This window comes from Panulirus ornatus, chromosome 3 (genome assembly GCF_036320965.1).
Source record: "Panulirus ornatus isolate Po-2019 chromosome 3, ASM3632096v1, whole genome shotgun sequence".
NCBI classification, from domain to species: domain Eukaryota; kingdom Metazoa; phylum Arthropoda; class Malacostraca; order Decapoda; family Palinuridae; genus Panulirus; species Panulirus ornatus.
In genome coordinates, this window is record NC_092226.1 from 21,041,583 (window position 1) to 21,067,042 (window position 25,460).

The 25,460-nt window shown below is 38.0% G+C and overlaps 1 protein-coding gene across 2 annotated transcripts in view; it reads right to left on the reverse strand.

Moving 5' to 3' along the window:
• Positions 1-19,313, reverse strand: part of LOC139761215 (E3 ubiquitin-protein ligase RNF115-like) — a 56,439-nt gene extending 37,126 nt beyond the window's left edge. For both annotated transcript variants that reach the window (XM_071685260.1, XM_071685268.1), the window contains exons 1-2: positions 19,029-19,313; positions 10,695-10,933 (exon numbers count right to left, since the gene is read on the reverse strand). In XM_071685260.1, the coding sequence (XP_071541361.1) occupies positions 10,695-10,933; positions 19,029-19,115 (326 nt within the window). In that variant the 5' untranslated portion in view covers positions 19,116-19,313. The remainder of the gene's footprint in view (positions 1-10,694; positions 10,934-19,028) is intronic.
• Positions 19,314-25,460: the final 6,147 nt, after the last annotated feature.

The following is a 25,460-nucleotide window of genomic DNA, read 5'->3' on the forward strand; positions in this document are numbered from 1 at the left end:
TCGGCTGGTGCAACAATTCTTCAAAGAAAAAAGAAAATCACAGCCGATGAAAACTCAATCATTTTACCCTAGTGATCTCTCCAGGTCGGTCTCCCTCCAAACAGAATATTTCTAAAGTACTGAAAATAAAAATTCAATTTTGAAATAAAACAAAAATCACTTATGATTAAAACAGTGAAGAAGTGTGATACAGCCATACATTTACCAAGGGAAAAATCTAAAACTTGAGGTAGGAGCAAAATCCTCCTCTTTAGTTCTTACTTTTCCAAAAGAAGGAACAGAGAAGTGGACCCAATGAGGGTTTTCCCCTCTAAGGCTCAGCCCTCTGTTCTTGACACTAACTAGCTAATGTTGGAAATGGCAAATATGTATAAAAATATTATCATTGTCACAGATATCATTACGATAATGTTTCATTTCTTAAAAATATCTTTTTTCATTCTATTACTTCAGTATTTAAGATATTCCAGTTTGGGAGACTGACCCAGGGAAAGCACAATGGTGAAATAATTTTCTTCTTCAGCCATGAAACTTTTTCCCATTTCATATCAAACATTGTTCTACTGGCTCATTTGAATATATCTCAGCCAAGTTTGATGGTACACACTGTATTGTTCAAGTACACTTCAGCTAATTCTAAGTGTTGATCACCCTACTTTCATAACATTTATAAAGTGCATTACCAATATGCTCCCACAGAAATTTCTCATATTTTTTCCTCAGTAAGTTGAGGACTCTATCACTTGTTTCTTGACTGTTTTAATATTATAATACAAGGCTTTTTTTATTTCCTTTAGAAAAATTCTGTGCTTAAATATTTTGATATTCAAGACATGGTTGGTAGACCAATCTGGTGAAAGCAGTTGTGAAATAATTTCATTTTTTCTTTGGGAACAAATATTTTCATATTTCATGTCAAATCCTGTTGTATGGCTCTTTTAAACACAAAATTTTATAATATTGGTGGCATATAGTGTGCTCCTCCAGTACATTTTGGCATATTTCTGGGTTGTATCCATCACAAATGACGGGTAGCCAATTACTGTCCAATAATTTCGATTACCTTCCTTGTATTCTTTAAATGATAATATACATGATCTCCCTGTGGTTGTTTAATTTAATATAGATGGGGTGGTTAGAGAGGTGATTGCAAGAGAGAGGCAAGTATGCAGTTTGTTGGGAATGTGAGTTAGTTGTTTGCTGATGATACAGTTCTCGTAGCTGATTCAAGTGAGAAACTGCAGAAGTTGGTGGCTGAGTTTGGAAATGTGTGTGAAAGGAGAAAGTTGAGAGTAAATGTGAATAAGAGCAAGGTTATTAGATTCACTAGGGTTGAGCTGTGATATAAGTATGAATGGAGAAAAATTGGAGAAAGTGAAGTGTTTTAGATATCTGAAAGTGGATTTAGCAGCGAATGGGACTGCGGAAGTGAGTCACAGAGTGGGGTAGGGGGCAAAGGTTCTGGGAGCAATGAAAAATGTGTGGAAGGAGAGAACATTATCTCGGAGAGTAAAAATGGGTATGTTTGAAGGAATAGTAGTTCCAACAATATTATATGGTTGTGAGGCATGGGCTACAGATAGGATTGTACAGAGGAGGGTGGATGCCTTGGAAATGAAATGTTTGAGGACGATATGTGGTCTGAGGTGGTTTGATCGAGTAAGTAATGAAAAAGTAAGAGAGATGCGTGGAAAGGAAGAGTGTGGTTGGGAGAGAAGAGGGTGTGTTGAAATGGTTTGGATATACGGAGAGACTAAGTGAGGAAAGATTGACAAAGAGGATATATGTGTCAGAGGTGAAGGGAACAAGAAGTGGCAGACCAAATTGGAGGTGGAAGGATGGACTGAAAAAATTTTTGAGTGATCAGGGCCTGAACATACAAAAGGGTGAAAGGCGTGCAAAGACCAGAGTGAATTGGAACGATGTGGTATACAGGCGTCGACATGCTGTCAATGGACTGAACCTGGGCATGTGAAGCATCTGGGGTAAGCCATGGAAAGGTCTGTGGGGCCTGGATGCAGACAAGGAGCTGTGGTTTTGGTGCATTACACATGGCAGCTAGAGACTGAGTGTGAACGAATGGGGACTTTTTGTCTGTATTCCTGGCACTACCTCACTGAAGCAGGGGAAAGCGATGTTTCTTTCTTGCGGAGCGGGGTAGCAACAGGAAAGGATGAAGGAAAGCAAGAATGAATATGTACATGTGTATGTATGTAATGTCTGCATATATGTATGCATATGTTGATATGTATATGTATGTATATGTGCATATGCATCTCAGGGGATAAGGAAGAAAGACTACTTCCCATGTATTCCCTGCGTGTCGTAGAAGGTGACTAAAAGGGGAGGGAGCAGTGGGGCTGGAAATCCTCCCCTCTCGTATTTTTTAATTTTCCAAAAGAGGAACTGCGAAGGGGGCCAAGTGAGGATATTCCCTCAAAGGCTCAGTCCTCTGTTTTTAACACTACCTCACTAATGCAGAAAATGGCAAATAGCATGGAAAAAAAAATGTGCATATGTGGGCATTGATGTACATATACATACACATATGTGGATGGGCCATTCTTCGTCTGTTTCCTGGCGCTACCTCACTGATGAGGGAAACAGCGATTATGTATAATAATAATATCCCTAGGGATAGGGGAGAAAGAATACTTCCCACGTATTCCCTGCGTGTCGTAGAAGGCAACTAAAAGGGGAGGGAGCGGGGGGCTGGAAATCCTCCCCTCTTTTTTTTTTTTTTTTTTTTAACTTTCCAAGAGAAGGAATAGAGAAGGGGGCCGGGTGAGGATATTTCCTCAGAGGCCCAGTCCTCTGTTCTTAACGCTACCTTGCTAATGCGGGAAATGGCGAATAGTTTGAAAGAAAAAGAAAATAATAATAATAATAATAATAATAATAATAATACATTTTCATTTTTTATTTATCATACTTTGTCGCTGTCTCCTGCGTTCGCGAGGTAGTGCAAGGAAACAGAAGAATGGCCCAACCCAACTACATACACATGTAGATACATACACGTCCACACATGCACATATACATACCTATACATTTCAATTGGGAGGTAAGTTTGAATGGAGAAAAACTAGAGGAAGTGAAGTGTTTTAGATATCTGGGAGTGGATGTGGCAGCGGATAGAACCATGGAAGCATAAGTGAATCATAGGGTGGGGGAGGGGGCGAAAATTCTGGGAGCCTTGAAGAATGTGTGGAAGTCGAGAACATTATCTCGGAAAGCAAAAATGGGTATGTTCGAAGGAATAGTAGTTCCAACAATGTTGTATGGTTGCGAGGCGTGGGCTATGGATAGAGTTGTGCGCAGGAGGGTGGATGTGCTGGAAATGAGATGTTTGAGGACAATATGTGGTGTGAGGTGGTTTGATCGAGTAAGTAATAATAGGGTAAGAGAGATGTGTGGTCATAAAAAGTGTGGTTGAGAGAGCAGAAGAGGGTGTTTTGAAATGGTTTGGTCACATGGAGAGAATGGGTGAGAAAGGATTGACAAAGAGAATATATGTGTCAGAGGTGGAGGGAACGAGAAGTGGGAGACCAAACTGGAGGTGGAAAGATGGAGTGAAAAAGATTTTGAGTGATCGGGGCCTGAACATACAGGAGGGTGAAAGGCACGCAAGGAATAGAGTGAATTGGAACGATGTGGTATACCGGGGTCGACGTGCTGTCAATGGACTGAACCAGGGCATGTGAAGCGTCTGGGGTGAACCATGGAAAGTTCTGTGGGGCCTGGATGTGGAAAGGGAGCTGTGGTTTCGGTGCATTATTACATGACAGCTAGAGACTGAGTGCGAACGAATGTGGCCTTTGTTGTCTTTTCCTAGCACTACCTCGCACACATGAGGGGGTTGTTATTTCATGTGTGGTGAGGTGGCGATGGGAATGAATAAAGGCAGACAGTATGAATTATGTACATGTGTATGTATGTATATGTCTGTGTGTATATATATGTAAACGTTGAGATGTATAGGTATGTATATTTGCATGTGTGGACGTGTATGTATATACAAGAGTAGGTGGGTGGGTTGGGCCATTCTTTCGTCTGTTTCTTTGCGCTACCTCGGTAACGCGGGAGACAGCAACAAAGCAAAATAAATATTCTTTTTTATAAATAAAAAAATACATTTCAACATATACATACACAGACATATACGTATTACACATGTACATATTCATACTTGCTGCCTTTATTCATTCCCTGGTAAGTTGTACAGGAGGGTACTGACTGAGAAGATGAAGGTATGTACAGAGCAACAGATTGGGGAAGAGCAGTATGGTTACAGAAGTAGTAGAGGATGTGTGGATCAGGTGTTTACCTTGGAGAATGTGTGAAATAAATACTTAGAAAAACGGATCGATTTGTATGTGGCATTTATGGATCTGGAGAAGGCATATGATAGGGTTGACAGGGATGCTTTATGGAAGGTCTTAAGAATATAAGGTATGGGAGGTAAGCTGCCAGAAGCTGATAAGTTTTTATCAAGTGTAAAAGGTGTGTACAAGTAGGAAAAGAGGAGTGTAAATGGTTCCCAGTGAAGGTCGGTCTGTGGCAGGCGAGTGTGATGTAATCTTGGTTGTTTAATCTGTTTATGGACAGTGTGGTTTGAGGTAAATACAGCAGTCTTAGAGAGAGGGGTGAGTTACAGTCTGCAGAGGATTAGAGGGTCTGGGAAGTGAGTCAGTAGTTTGTTTGCTGACGATACAGCACTGAAGGCTGATTCGAGTGAGAAACTGTTGTAAAAGTTAGTGGCTGATTCTGGAAGAGTTTGTGAAAGGAGAATGTTGAAAATAAATGTGAATAAAAGCAAGGTTATTAGGTTCAGCAGGATTGAGGGACAAATTAGATGGGTTGTAAGTTTCAAAGGAGAAAAATTGGAGGATGTGAAGCATTTTAGATATCTGGGAGTAGACATGGCAGCAAATGGAACAGGATGGAAGCAGTCTTCCTTTTGGAGAAGTTTCCTTGGCAAGAATCAAAGGTGGCATGTATCATTCCACCAAAGTACAAGTGTACTTCAGCTTCAGTACAATAGCTGTATTATCTTTCTGTTCAAGCATAAGTCACAAAGGCATAGAGATTTGCATCCCAAACGCATCTTAGTATAATGCAAATTTTCAAGTTTTGGTAGATGACATGGTACCAGTGGGACCAACAATAGATGATGCAACAATGCATTTATCAACTACTCTTCCCATGCAGTTGACATATAACATGGTCACTGTTCCAAGCATTTTAGTAACACAGGTGTGCACTTCCGTACCTGCAATAAACGAGTTCTGCTGAATTATACTTGCCATCACCTTGAAAAATCCTGGAAATGGGCCCATAACATACTGTATTTAGATGTTCTAATTAATACTATATGTTTATGATATTAAATGGTCTGTTCTTGTTATGTCTGTTTTATCCTTTGATTTGTAAGCATCTCCCTCTTGGTCATCATCTTGGTCCTTAGGTTTCTGAAAAACTGAGGTCAACTGTTTCATGAGATGTATAATAAATGAAGGTTATCTTGCTCAAAAACCTTGGGTTTATGGTTACTTGAAATCGCCAGTTACCTGAGTATATGATAATAAGTTTCATGGGTCAGCCCCTAAGGCTGCAGGTATTCTGAGAGTCGTAAAGACTACTCTCGGCAATAAGAAAATAGCGCCAGGGTCACCTGGAGTCGCCTAAATCATGTCCTGGTTAGGAATGGGATGTGCATGAGGAACAAACTACTCTCTCAAACTCATAGTGTTCCAGCATTTTCAGCAATGATGAGGTATTTCCCCAGGACCTCTTAGCATGTGCAAAACTGACCACTATTATCTGCCATGAATTAATACAAAATAAAAAGATAGGCACTGAGTTTGTGTATGTGATTACTAAGCAAGCATTTGTATGTGTATGGGTATAGAACAGAGCATTGCATCATTAATCTATTGTAAATAAGAGGAAAACTATAGTGTATGTGTGCATAGAAAAGATTTCATATTACTGAAATAAAGAAAAAGTACACTAAGGTGATGTGCAAGTGGCTGTCACATTCTCCTAATCGATAGTGTCCCTAGGTTTGGAAGTAACAAACTAAAGACGCTCCCTGACTTACAGTAAGGTTACATTTTGATAAACCTATCATAAGTGGAAAATATCATGTCAAAAATACATTTAATACATTCCATACTGTACATCTAACCTACCTAACATCAATGCTTAGCCTTGCCTACCTTAAACATTCCCAGAACTTACATTTCTCATCCACAATTATCCTCTGCAGCTCTTCCTTATAAGCTTCCGCACTTGCTGCCTCACCGTTAACCTTTACACTATAAAAATCATGATGCTTTTTGAAGCATTGGAACCATCCATGACTTGCTGTAAACAGTTGTGTATACATAGGTTCATCAGCACGCCGTTTTAGCGGAACGTAAAGACTATGCCTTAGCCTGGATCGTCAGTAGGATAAGCAGTATGCACTTCTGTGGCTGGTCTTCCATCCACATGACAGCCTGGATCATCAGTAGGATAAGCAGTATGCACTTCTGTAGCTGGTCTTCCATCCACATGACAAGTAATTCTTCCATATCATCAATCGACCCAACTCTTTCCTTCATGACAACAGTGGATTTAACCGATGCTGAAGATTTCACTGCATCACTGATTAGCTCCTTATCCTTTAAGATGTTTGCAATCGTCAATTGCAAAAGTCCTAACTCACATGCTATGGCCAATACTGGCTAGCTGCCTTCATGCTGGGCAGAAGGCTGGGCAATTATCTTTAATTTCATCTCAAGAGTAGTTGCCTTGCTCTTCTTCTCACCGGAGGCAGGAGACACAGATGGACATTTTGTAAACATGATGGGATGCAAAAACACAAAACAAAAAATCCAAAAAATGCTGGCAACACAGTACACTGTGGAGTAAAATATGTTTACAATCTTGATCACATGGCTGACTGGAAGCTGTGGCTTGCTGCCGATGCGCAGCATCATGAGAGAGTATCATACGACATATTGCTAGCCAGGGGAGAGATCAAAATTCAAAGTATGGGTTTACTGAATGTGCATCACTATTGCACCCACCATTGTAAAGTCGAAAAATCGTGAGTCAAACCACTGTAAGTCGGGGAGCATCTGTATTTCAATACATCCAAACTCAAGACCAGTGGGTCCTTACATTACCAACAACAGAATTTCAACTAGATCCCAAACCTAGTCCAGTGGGGTCTGGAGGGTACACTAGAAGTCATATACTGATACTGTAAAGTCCATCAGAACGAGGGTTTACCAAGTACATCATTGTAAATACACTTGAAATTTAACTCCTTGCATATCTTTACATTATTTTCTACAACTCTACCTTCTGAATCCCTCAGTCTGATCAGCCTCTTAAAAAGATTTACTCCTAATGAATTTTTGTAAAACTGTATTACCTTTCATTATTAAGTATATCCTTTTCAAAATTTCTGTTCCTCCTTTCTTATCCTGTTGTATTCCCTTCCTGCTCTCATATACCTTTCAAATGCTGTCTAGCTGGAATTGTCAAGCTCTTGCTTTTTGGCATCTTTTCCTGAACATTTCTCCCTTTATAACATTTTTTCTGTACCTAAAAATATAGGTACCCATATTCTTACTCCTTAGTTGTAAATTCCAAGAACCTTCCACAAAAAAAGCTGGACTATCTCTACTGAATTCTATTTCTAAATTTGTTCCCTAGGATTTACAGCTGTGAAATTTTCATGACTATCATCTCTTTGTGTAAACTTACATCTCTTTTCCTTTTATGTTCTTATGTACAAATAACGTGATCACTTTTTCCAATCAATGTATCATATGTGATATTCTAAAATTCCAAGTTACTTTGTATCAAAATAATATCAAGTGATAGGGGCACATCAGCCCCTCTAATTTTAGCATACTTAGTGACATGCAAGGACTCTTTAGTATCAATGACTCCGTATCAATTAAAATACAACTCTTTAGAATGAAATCCCTTTTTTAACAGAACTTTCCTATCAAAGAAAAGTGTATATATCACTGTTTCATGTATCACCTCAATTGTTCCTCTCCCTGTCTTTGTAAAATGTTCAAAACCACAATTTTATTCTTTCCTTCATTTACTTCTAGACAACTCAATGATACTGAGGTTAGGCTGTAAACTGATAATTCAATGGTCTGGGTTGTGTCCCTGTCACAGGAAGACAGCACACAACTCATCCAGTTGTGGTTAAGCAAAACAAATGTAACAAGCCTCACCAGCCAGCAGCTTTTAACTCAGTTTTAGTTTCCCAAGCAGTATTCATGTCTGGGGGCATTGACCTCATTGACAGGCTTACAAGCCTACCTAGGGTTGGAACTACCTTCTTTATTCTTCCCATTACGCACTGTTTGAATGGGCCATTTACCAATGTTTCTTGAGACTTAAGGTTTTCCCTTATCAAGTGGGTCAACTGTCTCCCCCTTCTTTACCTTCACTGTCTATCGTTGCTGCCACATATTCCTCTAGGCAGATTAGGTTCAGCAGATGTGAATGGGCTGAATCAGGGCATATGAAAAAAAGTGAAACATACAAGTCTTTGGGGCTCAGCTTTGGATAGCAAGCCCTGGTTTCAGGTTTCATGATATTTCAAACATGATAGCTAGAGTGGATGCGTGCACATAAAGCCATCATCCATTTGTTCCTGATACTACTTTGCTAAAGCATGAAAAGGACCTATGCATAAAAAAATTATCACTTTTAATCAACTTTAGGGAATATGGGTTTGAAAGCATGATACAAGTCTGTGAAATATTTGAAAAAAAATATTTACATGTCATATTTATATATCATGGTTAAACAATGCAACATAACTGCTTGATTGGGCTACAAAAACAAGTGTTAAAATAATTTTCAAGACACATTCTAAGGAGCAATTTAGTACAATTTGGAATGGAGGTAAACTGGCCCACTCACCTTGACTCCCTTGGAAATGATCAAAGAAACTCACAAACACTCAGACATCTATACATGTGCAGAGAAAAATCCTTATCTTTTACTTCTGGTGTACAAATTTCTTCTTAAAATATGGTTAATTTTTATCTATTCATGATTCTATTATACCCTCTTCATACTCCAGTAAAAACATCATCAGCCTTGCCTAATCCATGAATCAAGTTCCTTACATAATGAAGTGTATTATTCCTTAGAAAAATCTCTCTTTGAAATGATTAGAGGATCATTTAGCCTATATAAAGCAAAGTAATTTTCAGATGAGGTTTTGCCAGCAGAAAAGGCCAACTTCTACTTAAGCCGATTCAGCCTAAACCAATATCAAATACTGCATTCCTCTTTTATGGAAGGTTCCATTTACAAAGATCATATTAAAAACTTGTATGTTCAGTCATAAATACATACCATACGAGTACATTATTTATTGATACTATGCATTTATTTCTCTGGGAATGCTCGGGGAGTGAGTAATGTTGCTGTCTCTCTGAGCACAAGCTCAAGAAGGCTCATGCCACACATGACAGAGAATATATTTTTATCTATTATACTTTGTTGCTGTCTCCAGCGTTAGCGAGGTAACGCAAGGAAACAGATGAAAGAATGGCCCAACCCACCTACATACACATGTATATACATACACATCCACACACAGCACATATACATACTGCCTCAACGTATACATATATATACACACAGACATTTACATATATTATCCCTGGGGATAGGGGATTAAGAATATGTCCCACGTATTCCCTGCGTGTCGTAGAAGGCGACTAAAAGGGGAGGGAGCAGGGGGCTGGAAATCCTCCCCTCTCGTTTTTTTTTTTTAATTTTCCAAAAGAAAGAACAGGGGGGCCAGGTGAGGATATTCCAAAAAAGGCCCAGTCCTCTGTTCTTAACGCTACCTCGCTAACGCGGGAAATGGCGAATAGTTTAAAAGAAAAGAAAAAATATACATATATACACATGCACATAATTCATACTGTCTGCCCTAATTCATTCCCGTCGCCACCCCGCCACACATAAAATGAAAACCCCTCCCCCTACATGTGCGCGAGATAGCGCTAGGAAAAGACAACAAAGGCCACATTCGTACACACAGTCTCTAGCTGTCATGTATAATGCACCGAAACCACATAGTGTTTAACTATTCCTAACTAGCCTAGTTAACTTTGGGTGTGGCCACCCCAAAAAATATTTTGGGCAAGGCCTATACTAAAAAATGCTTAACTAATCCAATCTGGCAGTTTCATTTTAGGGAGGCATAGAGTGAGGCCTTCCACAAGTTTACTTTGTCAGCAGCCCTGAGTAGACACACTGCAGATGAAGTCTGATGATTTTGCATATGCCATGTAAGGTTTGGGATGATTTTGCATGTGCCATTCTGATCTACATGCAGAATATGGCTAAGGTAGGAATGAACATAGAAACATAAAAGCACTAAAAAGCATACAAATAATTCAAATAATTTTTCAATAAATTTGCAGGACTCAGTCAAGATGGGGTGATCTACAATTTGTTCTTCAATGACTGATAATTCCTTTTTATAATCATCACATGCAGAAATTGCCACACCAATTTTGATTTCACATCCATCAAACCGTATAAAATTTGGTACACACCAAAACAATGGCAAGAATTCTTTTTACACAGATGAGATAATGGGAATTATGCCTCCAGTAAAGAACACTAATAAAACAAAAGTTACTTACCTCCTTCGTCCATGTCTAGGGTTAATATGTCTGAGGCGTTGACTTCTACGAAGGCCCGGACCAGAGGAGGAAGTGGCTGCAGATGAAGAGGCACCTGGCCCAGCAGAAGTGTCCTGAGTAATCACATCCCACATATCAAATGGTTCCATCTCTGTGTCACTGGAACTGTCACTGTCCGAGACTCTTGTTCGGTCAAGCTCCTCAATAAAGCCACTGTTACATCGTGGACATACATAGTCCTGTAATAAAAAAAAGCAAAACATTACTACATCTATGTTCACACTGACTCGCTGGATATTATGTGCATTAGTCTGCACCAGGGACAGAAAAAACTTCATATTTCTGTGAACATAAATGAGAATACAAATATTTATTTATTCATTTTGCTTTGTCGCTGTCTCCCGCTTTTGCAAGGTAGCGCAAGGAAACAGACGAAAGAAAATGGCCCAACCCACCCCCATACACATGCATATACATACACGTCCACACACACAAATACACATACCTATACATCTCAATGTACACATACACATACACACACAGATACATACATATATACCCATGCACACAATTCACACTGTCTGCCCCTATTAATTCCCATCGCCACCTCGCCACACATGGAATACCATCCCCCTCCCCCCTTATGTGTGCGAGGTATCGCTAGGAAAAGACAACAAAGGCCCCATTCGTTCACACTCAGTCTCTAGCTGTCATGCAATTCCACAGCTCCCTTTCCACATCCAGGCCCCACACAACTTTCCATGGTTTACCCCAGACGCTTCACATGCCCTGATTCAATCCACTGACAACACGTCAACCCTGGTATACCACATCGATCCAATTCACTCTATTCCTTGCCCGCCTTTCACCCTCTAGCATGTTCAGGCCCCGATCATTCAAAATCTTTTTCACTCCATCTCTCCACCTCCAATTTGGTCTCCCACTTCTCCTCGTTCCCTACACCTCCGACACATATACTCTCTTGGTCAATCTTTCCTCACTCATTCTCTCCATGTGCCCAAACCATTTCAAAACACCCTCTTCTGCTTTCTCAACCACGCTCTTTTTATTTCCACACATCTCTCTTACCCTTACATTACTTACTCGATCAAACCACTTCACACCACACATTGTCCTCAAACATCTCATTTCCAGCACATCCACCCTCCTGCGCACAATTCTATCCATAGCCCATGCCTCGCAACCATACAACATTGTTGGAACCACTATTCCTTCAAACATACCCATTTTTGCTTTCCAAGATAATGTTCTCGACTTCCACACATTCTTCAAGGCTCCCAGGATTTTCGCCCCCTCCCCCACCCTATGATTCACTTCCGCTTCCATGGTTCCATCTGCTGCCAGATCCACTCCCAGATATCTAAAACACTTTACTTCCTCCAGTTTTTCTCCATTCAAACTTACCTTCCAATTGACTTGACCCTCAACCCTAGTGTACCTAATAACCTTGCTCTTATTCACATTTACTCTTAACTTTCTTCTTTCACACACTTTACCAAACTCAGTCACCAGCTTCTGCAGTTTCTCACATGAATCAGCCACCAGTGCTGTATCATCAGCGAACAACAACTGACTCACTTCCCAAGCTCTCTCATCCACAACAGACTTCATACTTGACCCTCTTTCCAAAACTCTTGCATTCACCTCCCTAACAACCCCATCCATAAACAAATTAAACAACCATGGAGACATCACACACCCCTGCCGCAAACCTACATTCACTGAGAACCAATCACTTTCTTCCTACACGTACACATGCCTTACATCCTCGATAAAAACTTTTCACTGCTTCTAACAACTTGCCTCCCACACCATATATTCTTAATACCTTCCACAGAGCATCTCTATCAACTCTATCATATGCCTTCTCCAGATCCATAAATACTACATACAAATCCATTTGCTTTTCTAAGTATTTCTCACATACATTCTTCAAAGCTAAGAGTAAATGTGAATAAGAGCAAGGTTATTAGGTACAGTAGGGTTGAGGGTCAAGTCAATTGGGAGGTGAGTTTGAATGGAGAAAAACTGGAGGAAGTGAAGTGTTTTAGATATCTGGGAGTGGATCTGGCAGCGGATGGAACCATGGAAGCGGAAGTGGATCATAGGGTGGGGGAGGGGGCGAAAATTTTGGGAGCCTTGAAAAATGTGTGGAAGTCGAGAACATTATCCCGGAAAGCAAAAATGGGTATGTTTGAAGGAATAGTGGTTCCAACAATGTTGTATGGTTGCGAGGCGTGGGCTATGGATAGAGTTGTGAGCAGGAGGATGGATGTGCTGGAAATGAGATGCTTGAGGACAATGTGTGGTGTGAGGTGGTTTGATCGAGTAAGTAACGTAAGGGTAAGAGAGATGTGTGGAAATAAAAAGAGCGTGGTTGAGAGAGCAGAAGAGGGTGTTTTGAAATGGTTTGGGCACATGGAGAGAATGAGTGAGGAAAGATTGACCAAGAGGATATATGTGTCGGAGGTGGAGGGAACGAGGAGAAGAGGGAGACCAAATTGGAGGTGGAAAGATGGAGTGAAAAGGATTTTGTGTGATCGGGGCCTGAACATGCAGGAGGGTGAAAGGAGGGCAAGAAATAGAGCGAATTGGAGTGATGTGGTATACAGGGGTTGACGTGCTGTCAGTGGATTGAACCAAGGCATGTGAAGCGTCCGGGGTAAACCATGGAAAGCTGTGTAGGTATGTATATTTGCGTGTGTGGACGTGTGTATGTACATGTGTATGGGGGGGGGTTGGGCCATTTCTTTCGTCTGTTTCCTTGCGCTACCTCGCAGACGCGGGAGACAGCGACAAAGTATAAAAAAAAAAAAAAAAAAAAAAAAAAAAAAAAAAATCTTCAAAGCAAACACCTGATCCACACATCCTCTACCACTTCTGAAACCACACTGCTCTTCCCCAATCTGATGCTCTGTACATGCCTTCACCGGTGACTCTCAATCAATACCCTCCCATATAACTTACCAGGAATACTCAACAAACTTATACAAAATACAAATACAAAATAATAATAATTTACAAATACATCTGTGGGTTCACAATTACATCCATCAGTGATAAAGTACAGTCAAAGATGACAATAAAGCTCATTTACCTTTCAAGGACCTACTGGTACACATTCAAACATAAAATACACTATACATTTGAAACCTACCTGGTTAGATGCCTATTTTTCAAATCAGCAAAATTTTCCTGAGATGAAGCTTCTAATACCGTGATTTCATTAGGATTATAATGAACACTGTTCAACAATACAAAAAAAAGTTTACTGTGACTGCACTGCCAAATCATATTTTGCTTCAATTTTATCTAGTGACCTCTATGACCGGTGAAAAAAAAAAAAAATACAAAGGTTAAAGATGTATAAACATAGGGTAGTGATACAAAACCTTCTCATCCACAGAAGTTTTACAAAAGCAAGCAGTGATTTTTCATGAACACATATACAATTGCTTCAACTCTATAAACAGAGGATACTGTGTTAACAAAATAACCAATGGGGAAGACAGGTGATGCCCAATTTAGCAACAATGATTTTTTTGAGATACTGAAATATGTGTTATTCTTTCTGAACATCAGTCTCTCAAGTGCTTTATTACTGAGGTGACACCAATAATTTCTGTCGACACCACCTTCAATGCTGGACACTCAGGTAGCTTTTGGATGGAAAGAACAGAGTAGGGAAGTCTTCCTTGAGTGTCTTTCAGTATTCCAGAGGCTAGGTATCCTCAAGAATGCAAGAAATTTCAGGGGTCTTCATCTCTCTATCTACTGGTGAAATAAAGCACAAATGATTGCCTTTTTCCATTCATTTGGTATTTTACCATATCTCAACTGACTACTCACACAACTCTGTTACTTGGCCAGCTACAGAACTCGCTATCTCTTCTAAGTATCTAAGGTGCGTTTCATCCTGGCTGAGAGATTCATTCATTTTCAATTCCTAAAGTAATATTTTCATTTTCTTCTCGTCAACTATATTGACCTCCAAAGGATACTTCACTCATTCTCTATCCTGAAAGTGTACCCTCATCTTCACTGAGGATACTGCTGAACAATCAGTAAATGTCAACATTTTGTTCAATATATCCTACTTTCAAAGAATTTGAGCAGTGTAGTGGTTTGCATTACTAACAGTCACAGCATGGGCCACCTGGGTTCAAACCTGCATAGGTTCAAATCCTGGTCATGGCAACCAGTCCACAGCCCACCCTTTGAACATACTTGAGAAAATAAATAGGTAGCATATGTTAGGTTTTCTGTGTGTGTGTGTGCATGCACAAAGGAGTAAAGACAAAGTACATAAACAGGTACCCCTCAATTTATGCAGAAGTTATGTTTTTGAAAATGGTTGCATAAATCATGTCAGTAGTAATGGAAATCAGGTGGTTTTGTTATTAATACGACAGCACTAAATATTATATGTGAAAATTTAAAGTACTATCTATCCTCAAAATATGTCCAAGTTCCTTTCTGCAACAAGCTGGATTTTGAAATGTATGTATGTTAGCAAAGCATGTAAAATTTGTATACCTGTACAGCATTCTTTTACTCTACTCAAATTTCTATCACGATTATCTCGTCTTTTATCAACTATATTACATGATTGCATTTTTTTTACCTTTCATTCTAAATTCTTCAGTTCATATTTCGTCATTTTCATTCTTTACATTGTGTAAGTTCTATCATGATTATCTCATTTTTGTTTGACCAGTTTCATGAAACAACATTTTCTAAAATCACTCTATGGCTTATCAAAGAAATTCTTTGGTTTATTTTCTATCTTTTCGGAAGCTCCTTCATCAGCACTTGCTGCTTCACCTGTGACTCAAACGCGAATAAGCTGTATCTTCTTTTAAATCTAATGAACAAACCATGACTTGCTGTGAAGTTCTCAATATAATCCTCACCCACCTGGTCTTTCAAAGTCTCAAAAAGACTTATAGCCTTTGCCTGAATTGTTAGTGAGCTTAGTGGTACACATTTTTTAATTTGATCTTCCATCCACAGCATCAACTTTTCCATTTTGTGGATGGGCTTTTGTTGTTGCTTTATCATCATCATAGACTTCATACTTGCAGAACATTTCACTGCTTCACTTATATTTTCTTTGACTTTAAAAGAGACCATCAAATGGGACAACTCACTAACTTTTTTTCCTCCTTCATATTATGTGATTACCTTCATTTTCAATTCCAAATTGAGCATCTTCCTCTCACCCTTGACAGATCTATCAACATGTGGTGGGTTTTTCCGCTTGGTCATCATCTTTGGGGTTTAATACAAAAATATTTCAATCCAGCACAAAAATTTGTTAGATTCCCTTGAATAGCTCGCACTTACTGAATGGCAAAAGAGAAGGAGAACTGAGAGATGCTGTGAAGTGCACAATACAGGATATCATCTGACAGTCACAATCATACACAAGCAGCCATTAGCACTGGTAGACGTACAACCAAACTTAGTCACAATTACGTATATTTTTCATTTTTTTTCAGTCGTATGTAGGGATGGTCGTAAGTCGCATGGGTCATATGTAGGGGATAGACAGCACCAGGAAATATAAAATATCATAATACACTCACTCTACAAGGAAATCTATCCATAAAATCATAAAATAAAAAATTCCAGTCATCTATGTTTATTGCGATTCCTGAAGTGCTTGCTGGTATTGACGGAGAGGGAGGAGGTTAAGTGGAGGAAGGGGAGTCATCTAGGTCAGGTGAGGTATTACAGGTATTACATCACCAGATGCTGATGGCTGGCCCTCCAAACAAATGTCGTTTTTCTTTGATAAGAAATCTAGTGTTGTCAGTTTAGCCTTCATTGTCTTCACAAGGTGGATTTCTTTATATAACACCTGGTGTCAGCTAGGGCACTTCAGGCTACTTATGACCCCCAGTACTGTGTTTGGAACATCCTCAAATACAAGAAAAGCAAATTCTCCCTCAATGATAGCCAGCCATATGATGATCACGTCTTCCCATACTTAAACATGTGAAAATGAAAAACAGTATAAATGGACCAAGCGAAATATTCTAAAAATGGTGCAAATTCAATAGATGTAAATAGCAAGGTCTCTGTACACAAACTTAAGAGACGGGGAAGTATGATTGTACAACTCTCTCCCTGTAACATACTACAATAGTAATCATAACAAATCTCGATTATCTTCTCATATTCAGATTTCACAAACAGCGGTACAATATTGCCTTTGAGTTTGTTTTAGCTTCCAGAAACAAGTTACTTTAACTCTCTCCTTAACTTAACAGTTTCCCTTCTTTCTTGGTTACGGATCCTAATGTACTGTTCCCGTTTCTGAGTTTTCCTGATTTAGCCACCATTTTCAAGGCAAAAGAATGTTTTCATTAACTTAAAAGAGGATATTGATATTTGCCCTTTTTGCAGACATCTTTAATTGATTATTCTTGTGTTCAATTTCCTATATTTTTTGATGGAATAGTTCCCAGATATAATTATCATATGCTTCAATAAAAAGCTCCTTCTTCAGAGTGTTTCCTATCAAATTATTACTATCTTTCTTTCCAAAGTCAGCTATTATGTAACATTTCCTTTCACTGTATCACTTAATACCATATAGCACTTGTATGCTATATTCATTACAATATGGCTGCTCATGCTGAAAGGACTTTGGTATGAGTTTTCATATGTCAACCTCATTTGTGAAAATTAGATCCAACACCTGAGCCTCCTCACTGACTATCTATCTGAGTAATTTGCCTATATCTAATCTATTTTGTAACCCAATGATCCCTTTTATGGGGTTCCAAGAATTTCAAGGAGGCTGTGCTACAATTAGTAGCAAGGAAGTGAGGGACTCTGAAGTTTAAAATTCCTCATTGAGACTGTGCCCCTTCATCTCTAGTGACAAGGCTACAACCTCGCTGGATGTGACTCTTCACATATGGCATAACGTACTTCAAGTCGAGTGCAGTAATACCACTTGTATAAGTGATATAAATATCCATCTTGAATACATTTTAGAAACTTGTAAACCTGGGCCTCTATTTTGTCAGTGTACAAAAAGTATACTAGTCAATTCCAGGAAAACAGAAACCCACCCTTAAAAGCATGTGGATGACTACCACATGCTTTAGTTATTAATTCCATTTGTCTTGATAACTCTCCGATATTTCAGATGGTGATCTATATATCAGTCTTTCCCAGCAAGAAAACTAAATAATTCAGACTAACTTGAGTGAATAAACTCTATAGGTATACTTTCCATTTTTCTATCTTAGAATCTAGATTTGTAGAAGTATTTAGCAGGAAGTCTCATCCCTGATCTTCCTCAGTGGGAGTAAATTTTGCTTTGTTTGATGGACATGATTTATTGTTGTTTTACTTCAGTAATTCCCATCAGCTGTGGCATTAAATACAATACTCAGATACAAGTTTGTGTACATTCACAGGTTAATATCCTTCATTTGATAAAAAAAAAAAAGCCAAAGCCCAAACAAAAACACTGTTTTTTTTTTTTTACCCATACAGGAGTCAGTCAAGTGGAGGCTGTTTAAATAAACATTCTTAAGAAACAATGCCTTTTCCAGTAATAAAGTCACAGCATAATTCAATGTCTGGAAGTATACTTCCTGTAAAATATAAGTTAAACCATACAGATATCAAGAACAATGTACTACATTGTTTCTGGGAAGCATCTTAATCTAATAAAAAATCTTGAAGAGGAACAAATTCTGACAAGAACACTTAAATTTGAAATAAACTTTAATATATGTAAACGAAAGCAAAAACAACAAAGAATACTAACCCAAAACTTAACGAAAAACAACAGATGAAAAATAAAATAGAAGCAGCCTGACTCTGCTGTACAAGGAAACATATTGCATGATACGTATTCAACATAAATACACACACATCAGTGAACTAAAATCTTATCCAGATATTAAGAGGAAATGGTGATATACACTACTCAGACCGTATGCTGGGCCGAGAGGGCGCCAGTGCACCTACATGCCACTTCCATTAGCCCCTACAAGCAGCCAAAAGCTAATCTGTCAGAAGCTTGTACAAGTACACCCTAAACATAAGCTTACGTAAACACTGTATATCAACTATCCATTTTCAACAAAACTGGGTCAAGGACAAGAACACTGACCAGCCAATGGCTTAAGGATCTTTATATCAGCAGGAAAACCCATCTGAATCCAGCTATTTAGGAATAAAACAGGCAAGAACTTTCCCATGTTACATGATGCACTAGTTAAACACATATCTTAAGTCCATAACTTACATAGCTTGGAACAACTCACCGGAAAACATATTACTTACGGGCAACTGAGGCGTAATTTCCACATTACATTTATGACAGAAAAATCTAGCAGAAGACGAAGCTGTTTCTACACCTGCCTCCGCCATTTTTGCTGACTGTCTGAACACAACATTCGTAAGTGACAGAACGAACAATAAAGTCTCCTATGTCAAGCAAAATTCAAAAATTGATTCTCACTCATCAACAGCAACAAAATTAAATAGAAAAATTTAAATGCATGTCATCAATTAATATAAACTGATATTAATATTGATAACGGTATTGCACTACTTTTTATCTTGTATGTTTTTCCGACTTTTTTAAGGATGTACCTAACACATCCTTTAGACAAAACGGCGATGAACAATTATATATATATATATATATATATATATATATATATATATATATATATATATATATATATATATATATATATATGACTGGGGTTCTTTCTTGATGGTGTAGCGGTATATTATACTTCAGATATCATTTCTACATTACATGTTTGATACACACACACACACACACACACACACACACACACACACATATATATATATATATATATATATATATATATATATATATATATATATATATATATATATATGTCTGTGAAGAGAATCTCGTCAAAGGACTTCTCAATTTAAAGTCGTCTGTCATTTCCCAGCAACTGAAAGTAGCGCAGCCTTTAGAAAGAGGACTCTCATACAAATATTTCCTGGGATATATATATATATATATATATATATATATATATATATATATATATATATATATATATATATATATATATATATATATATATAACCACGAGGACAATGGAACACGATAAGTTTGCAGGTGTACTTTCGTGTTATGATCTCATCGTCAGGAGAGATACAAGAATGAGATAGATGTAGAACAGTCACTTGATATGCAAAGAAGAGACACAACTAAGACGCCATTGGTAAACTAGCGTTACCGGATGGTGGTGTTTCGGTTGGTGGTGTTCGGGTCTGGCATGATGCTTGTCATAAAGATCTTATTATATGGACAAGAACAGTAAGTGTTTACAAATTTTGCCTACAACAAAGCTATCCAGTTTGCATGAACCTTCACTAATATTAATGTTAGAATTCTTTGTATATTTAATAATAGAAGATTCAATGATACTTCCCGTGGTAGAGTTACAGTCAATAACTGAATTAGCGTTACTCTCCAGTCACTACATTGCCATAATTCTTAACATAATTAAACGAAGCATTTTATTCTTGTTCTGATCTTATACTATATTTATGTTGCATAAGTCTAACATAAAGATCCCTACCGGTTTGCCTGTCATAAAACATATTAGTTTTTACGAGGTGTTCTGTAAACACAGCCCGCAGAATTTTCTGGTGAGTTTTCGATGGAGGTATTCATCATTGTTATTGCTAAAGCCTACATTTACATTAAAGGATTTAAGCAACCTGGGAAGTAATGTAAAATCATTACTAAAAAGAACTAAAAGATTCTCGGTACCAAGGGAAGATTTGAGTATAACTATGATATAATTTCTTTGCCAACTTAAGGGGTTTATCACCGAAATAGCTAGGATACTTTAACTTGGATTCAATAAAAGATACCTTCTCAAACTCATTAATAAATTCCGGTCTGCATAGACGTAATATCCTGAGGAACATCGACTGGAATGATAATAACTAACTATCATGCTGAGCTGAGTAATGGAGAATATACGAACATTGGTGGCTTTTCTGTATATGGTAAACTTAAGCATGTTTCTATCCCTATGGATCATACAATCTAAGAATGGACTCTAATGGTGTACCAGTTAGCGTTCCTGAACGTGACGCATTCACGGGACGCTCAAGGTCGAGATTCGAATCTTAGTTACGGTAGTCGGTTCACAGTCAACCTCGCTGTTCGTGCACCTCTAGGAATTGGTCGATAAAATGGGGAACTAGGTTTAGGCTAATATATATATATATATATATATATATATATATATATATATATATATATATATATATAGAGAGAGAGAGAGAGAGAGAGAGAGAGAGAGAGAGAGAGAGAGAGAGAGAGAGAGAGAGAGAGAGAGAGAGAATGTGCGAGGAAAGATTGACAAAGAGGATATATGTGTCAGAGGTGGAGGGAACGAGAAGTGGGAGACCAAATTGGAGGTGAAAGGATAGAGTGAAAATTATATATATATATTTATATATTTATTTATTTTGCTTTGTCGCTGTCTCCCGCGTTTGCGAGGTAGCGCAAGGAAACAGACGAAAGAAATGGCCCAACCCACCCCCATACACAATGTATATACATACACGTCCACCTACGCAAATATACATACCTATACATCTCAATGTACACATATATATGCACACAGACACATACATATATACCCATGCACACAATTCACACTGTCTGTCTTTATTCATTCCCATCGCCACCTCGCCACACATGGAATACCATCCCCCTCCCCCCTCATGTGTGCGAGGTAGCACTAGGAAAAGACAACAAAGGCCCCATTCGTTCACACTCAGTCTCTAGCTGTCATGCAATAATGCCCGAAACCACAGCTCCCTTTCCACATCCAGGCCCCACACAACTTTCCATGGTTTACCCCAGACGCTTCACATGCCCTGATTCAATCCACTGACAGCACGTCAACCCCGGTATACCACATCGATCCAATTCACTCTGTCCCTTGCCCTCCTCTCACCCTCCTGCATGTTCAGGCCCCGATCACACAAAATCTTTTTCACTCCATCTTTCCACCTCCAATTTGGTCTCCCACTTCTCCTCGTTCCCTCCACCTCCGACACATATATCCTCTTGGTCAATCTTTCCTCACTCATTCTCTCCATGTGCCCAAACCATTTCAAAACACCCTCTTCTGCTCTCTCAACCACGCTCTTTTTATTTCCACACATCTCTCTTACCCTTACATTACTTACTCGATCAAACCACCTCACACCACACACACACACACACACACACACACATATATATATATATATATATATATATATATATATATATATATATATATATATATATATATATATATATATATATTATTATTATTATTATTATTATACTTATGGCCTTGATTAGGGCAGAGTTGCCCGTGCTCTCTCGGCATATATAATAAAAAAAATACAATTATTTTCCACTTCCACAGTAAAGTTGAAAGAAGGTACTAAATTGTTAAGAAATTTTGTGTAAAATTCCGTGTAAAAGACTATTTCAATTTAATGGAGAATATCATGCTCAGAAATTTGGTATGGCGATGAGTAACCCTCTTTCACCAGTATTAAGTAATCTTTACATGGATTTCTTTGAAGCAAAATTACTAGGGAATATATTACCCTCTAAGGCAATTGGATTTAAGTATGTAGATGATCTTTGTTTTTCCAACAAACGAAAATCTACAAACATTTCTGACTTCACCTAACAATTTAGTACCTTCTATCAAATCTACTGTGGAAGTGGAAAATATTTGTGTTACCATTTCTAGATTGCATGATCCGTAGAGATAGAAACATGTTTGATTTTAGCAAATACAGAAAACCCACCAATGTTTATTCGTATATTCCTCATAACTCAGCTCAACATGACAGACTTAAACTATTATCATTCCAGTCTATGTTCTTTAAGGCATCACATATATTCCGTCGGGAATTTATTGATGAATTTGAGAAGATATATTCCATTGGATCCAAGTTAAAGTATCCTAGATCTATCATTGATAAATCTTTAAAGTTGGCAAAGAAATAATTTTACTGGGTTAAACCCAAATCTCCTCTGTATATCAAGAATCTTTTAGTTCTTCCTTTTAGTGATAATTTTATATTACTTCCCAGGTTGCTTAAATCCTTTAATGTAAACATAGCCTTCAGCTATAACAATACATGAAGAATATATCAATCAAAAATTCAGAAAATTCTGCGGGCTGTGTTTACAGAATTCCTTGTAAAAGCTGTAATACATTTCATGTTGGGCAGACTAGTGAGGTTCTTTATGTTAGACTTAAGCTACATGAAAACAGTATGAGAACAGGACAAGAATCAGATTCTTTTTTTTTTTTATAATGTTAAAAGTTATGACCATTGTATTGATTGGAGTAAAGCTAATTCCGATATCAACTGTAACTCCTTTACCACGGGAAATCTTATTGAATCTTTTATTATCAAATACACAAAATTTGTAACATGATTATTGGTCGTAGGCAAAATCTGTAAACACTCCCCTTTAACGTAAACATAATGAAATTATCATGACAGGGATGACGCCAAACTCGAACACCACCAACCCAAGCACCACCATACAGTAAACGCTTGTTTACCAATGGCTTCTTAGCTACGCCTCTTCCTTGTATATTAACTGATTGTTCTACGTCTTTTGCCTCATTCTTGTATCGCCCATGACGATGGGATCATTACACGAAAGTGCACTTGGGAACTTATCACGTTTCACTTTCCTCGTGGTTTTATGTATATATATATATATATATATATATATATATATATATATATATATATATATATATATATATATATATATATATATTATATATTCCTATGAGTCCACGGGGAAAATGAAACACGATAAGTTCCCAAGTGCACTTTCGTGTAATAATCACATAATCAGGGAGACACAAGAGAGAAATATAAGTCAGTTGATATACATCGACGAGACGAAGCTAGGACGCCATTTGGTAAACATTTGATTGTCCAAAAGGCGTCCTGTTCGTGCTAAGCTGGAGGATCACACGGTTGTGGTGAATGGTCGGTTTGAAAGTACTTAGGGTGGGTTTCCAGAAATGAATTAAACTAGGATGGAATAGCTGTGGAGTTAGATTTCGAGCAGGACTTAAGAGTGTAACAAAGTGGTGCTGGTGTAAAGGGTTAATGTAAAGAGAAGTATATGGACGAAGGCAAATAGGGTAAAAGTGTGTGAACTATTAAACTGAATGGCTTAGAGTAAGGTTTGGCCACAGTGACTTAGGTGTGTTGTGACTTAGATTATTAAGTCTTGTATTAATAGAGAACACCCTGGATGTGAACAATTTGTGAACTGTGGATATCTTGTATTTAATGTTGTGAATAAGGGTTTTAGTTTTTCCTTTTTAAAGGAAATTGACCTGTGTTTATTGTTTTGTATACGGCAGAGAGCATTTTTGTAATATTCCTTTCGTACACAACTAGTAGATTTTTTGTTGTTTCAATGACCTAAGCAGGAATCCATTTATGTTTTAGATTTTCTCTAAGGTGAGGCGAGCCTTGTGGACTCTGCTATTGGTGTTATTTAAGAAGAGGGCATTTTCTCTTCGTTATATATATATATATATATATATATATATATATATATATATATATATATATATATATATATATATATAATGGGGTTTGAAGGACGCGGAAAGTCAGAGAACTAAGTTCTGTGCTTGGGAAAACTTGCTAGACCGACCTAACGTAGTAGAGCATAATAGGTAGATACACCATTGTCAATGGGTCTCGTGTTCACGTACAAATATCTGAATTTGCAAACATCTATAATGTCTCTTTGCAAAAAAGAAGAGAAAAAGAAATTTGCGCAGTAATTTAATGCATTTACGTAGTTAGAGAGTCAGTACGAATACCAAATGAAAAGAGAATTTCTAAAGAAACATAAAACGCAAACCGGAATTCCAGGGTATGGAACAGCTACAAGAAGCCGTGTGAGGTATATGGTGGAGGTCTCAGTTTACGGTTATATGGTATTCTGAAGACGGGCCTTAAGCTAAAGAGAAGTGGCTCAAGATACTGAAGGGATAAGGAGCATATAACGTTCTGTAAAGAAAATACAAACAACACACCAGCCAGCCATCACTCGAAAGGTATGTAGTAAAGTATGAGTGAAGACAAAACGAGGTATGGAGAGCAGTGGAATTCCTTAAAAGAAAATATGATACTTTCTAGAGAAAATATGTAATCCTGAAATGTTTCATAGATTTACCAGCAACAGACACTAGTGCAGAACAAATATATAGACTCTAGGTCATGGGGGAGAAAGTTAAAGTCGTGAAGGACTTGCGTTAGGAGCTAAATGCTGTTTTCATGAGTTTACTGTCAACAGTAATTTACCCTCTGCAATACCAAGTTCAGAGATATAGAGGAGATTCTAGAGGACAGTGAGGCCATTACACGATAGACAGGTATATACTCGTGAAGGATCCAGATCCATGAAATATACTTTGTCTTGATAGCATCTCTCTAGTATTCCGAGATTGTGCAGAAATAGGGTCAGTTATATTAACACTTTCTCTCTTTAGCCTTGAGAAGGGCAAACTTCCTACAGATCATTATGAATGAAAGCCGTTTGAGATGCTTAGATACTCGCTGGTAGTGTGTTTGGTTCCAATAGTCCAGGAACAGGGAGAAGTGTTATTCATTCCTAATGTTAGGTAATTCGAACTTCGA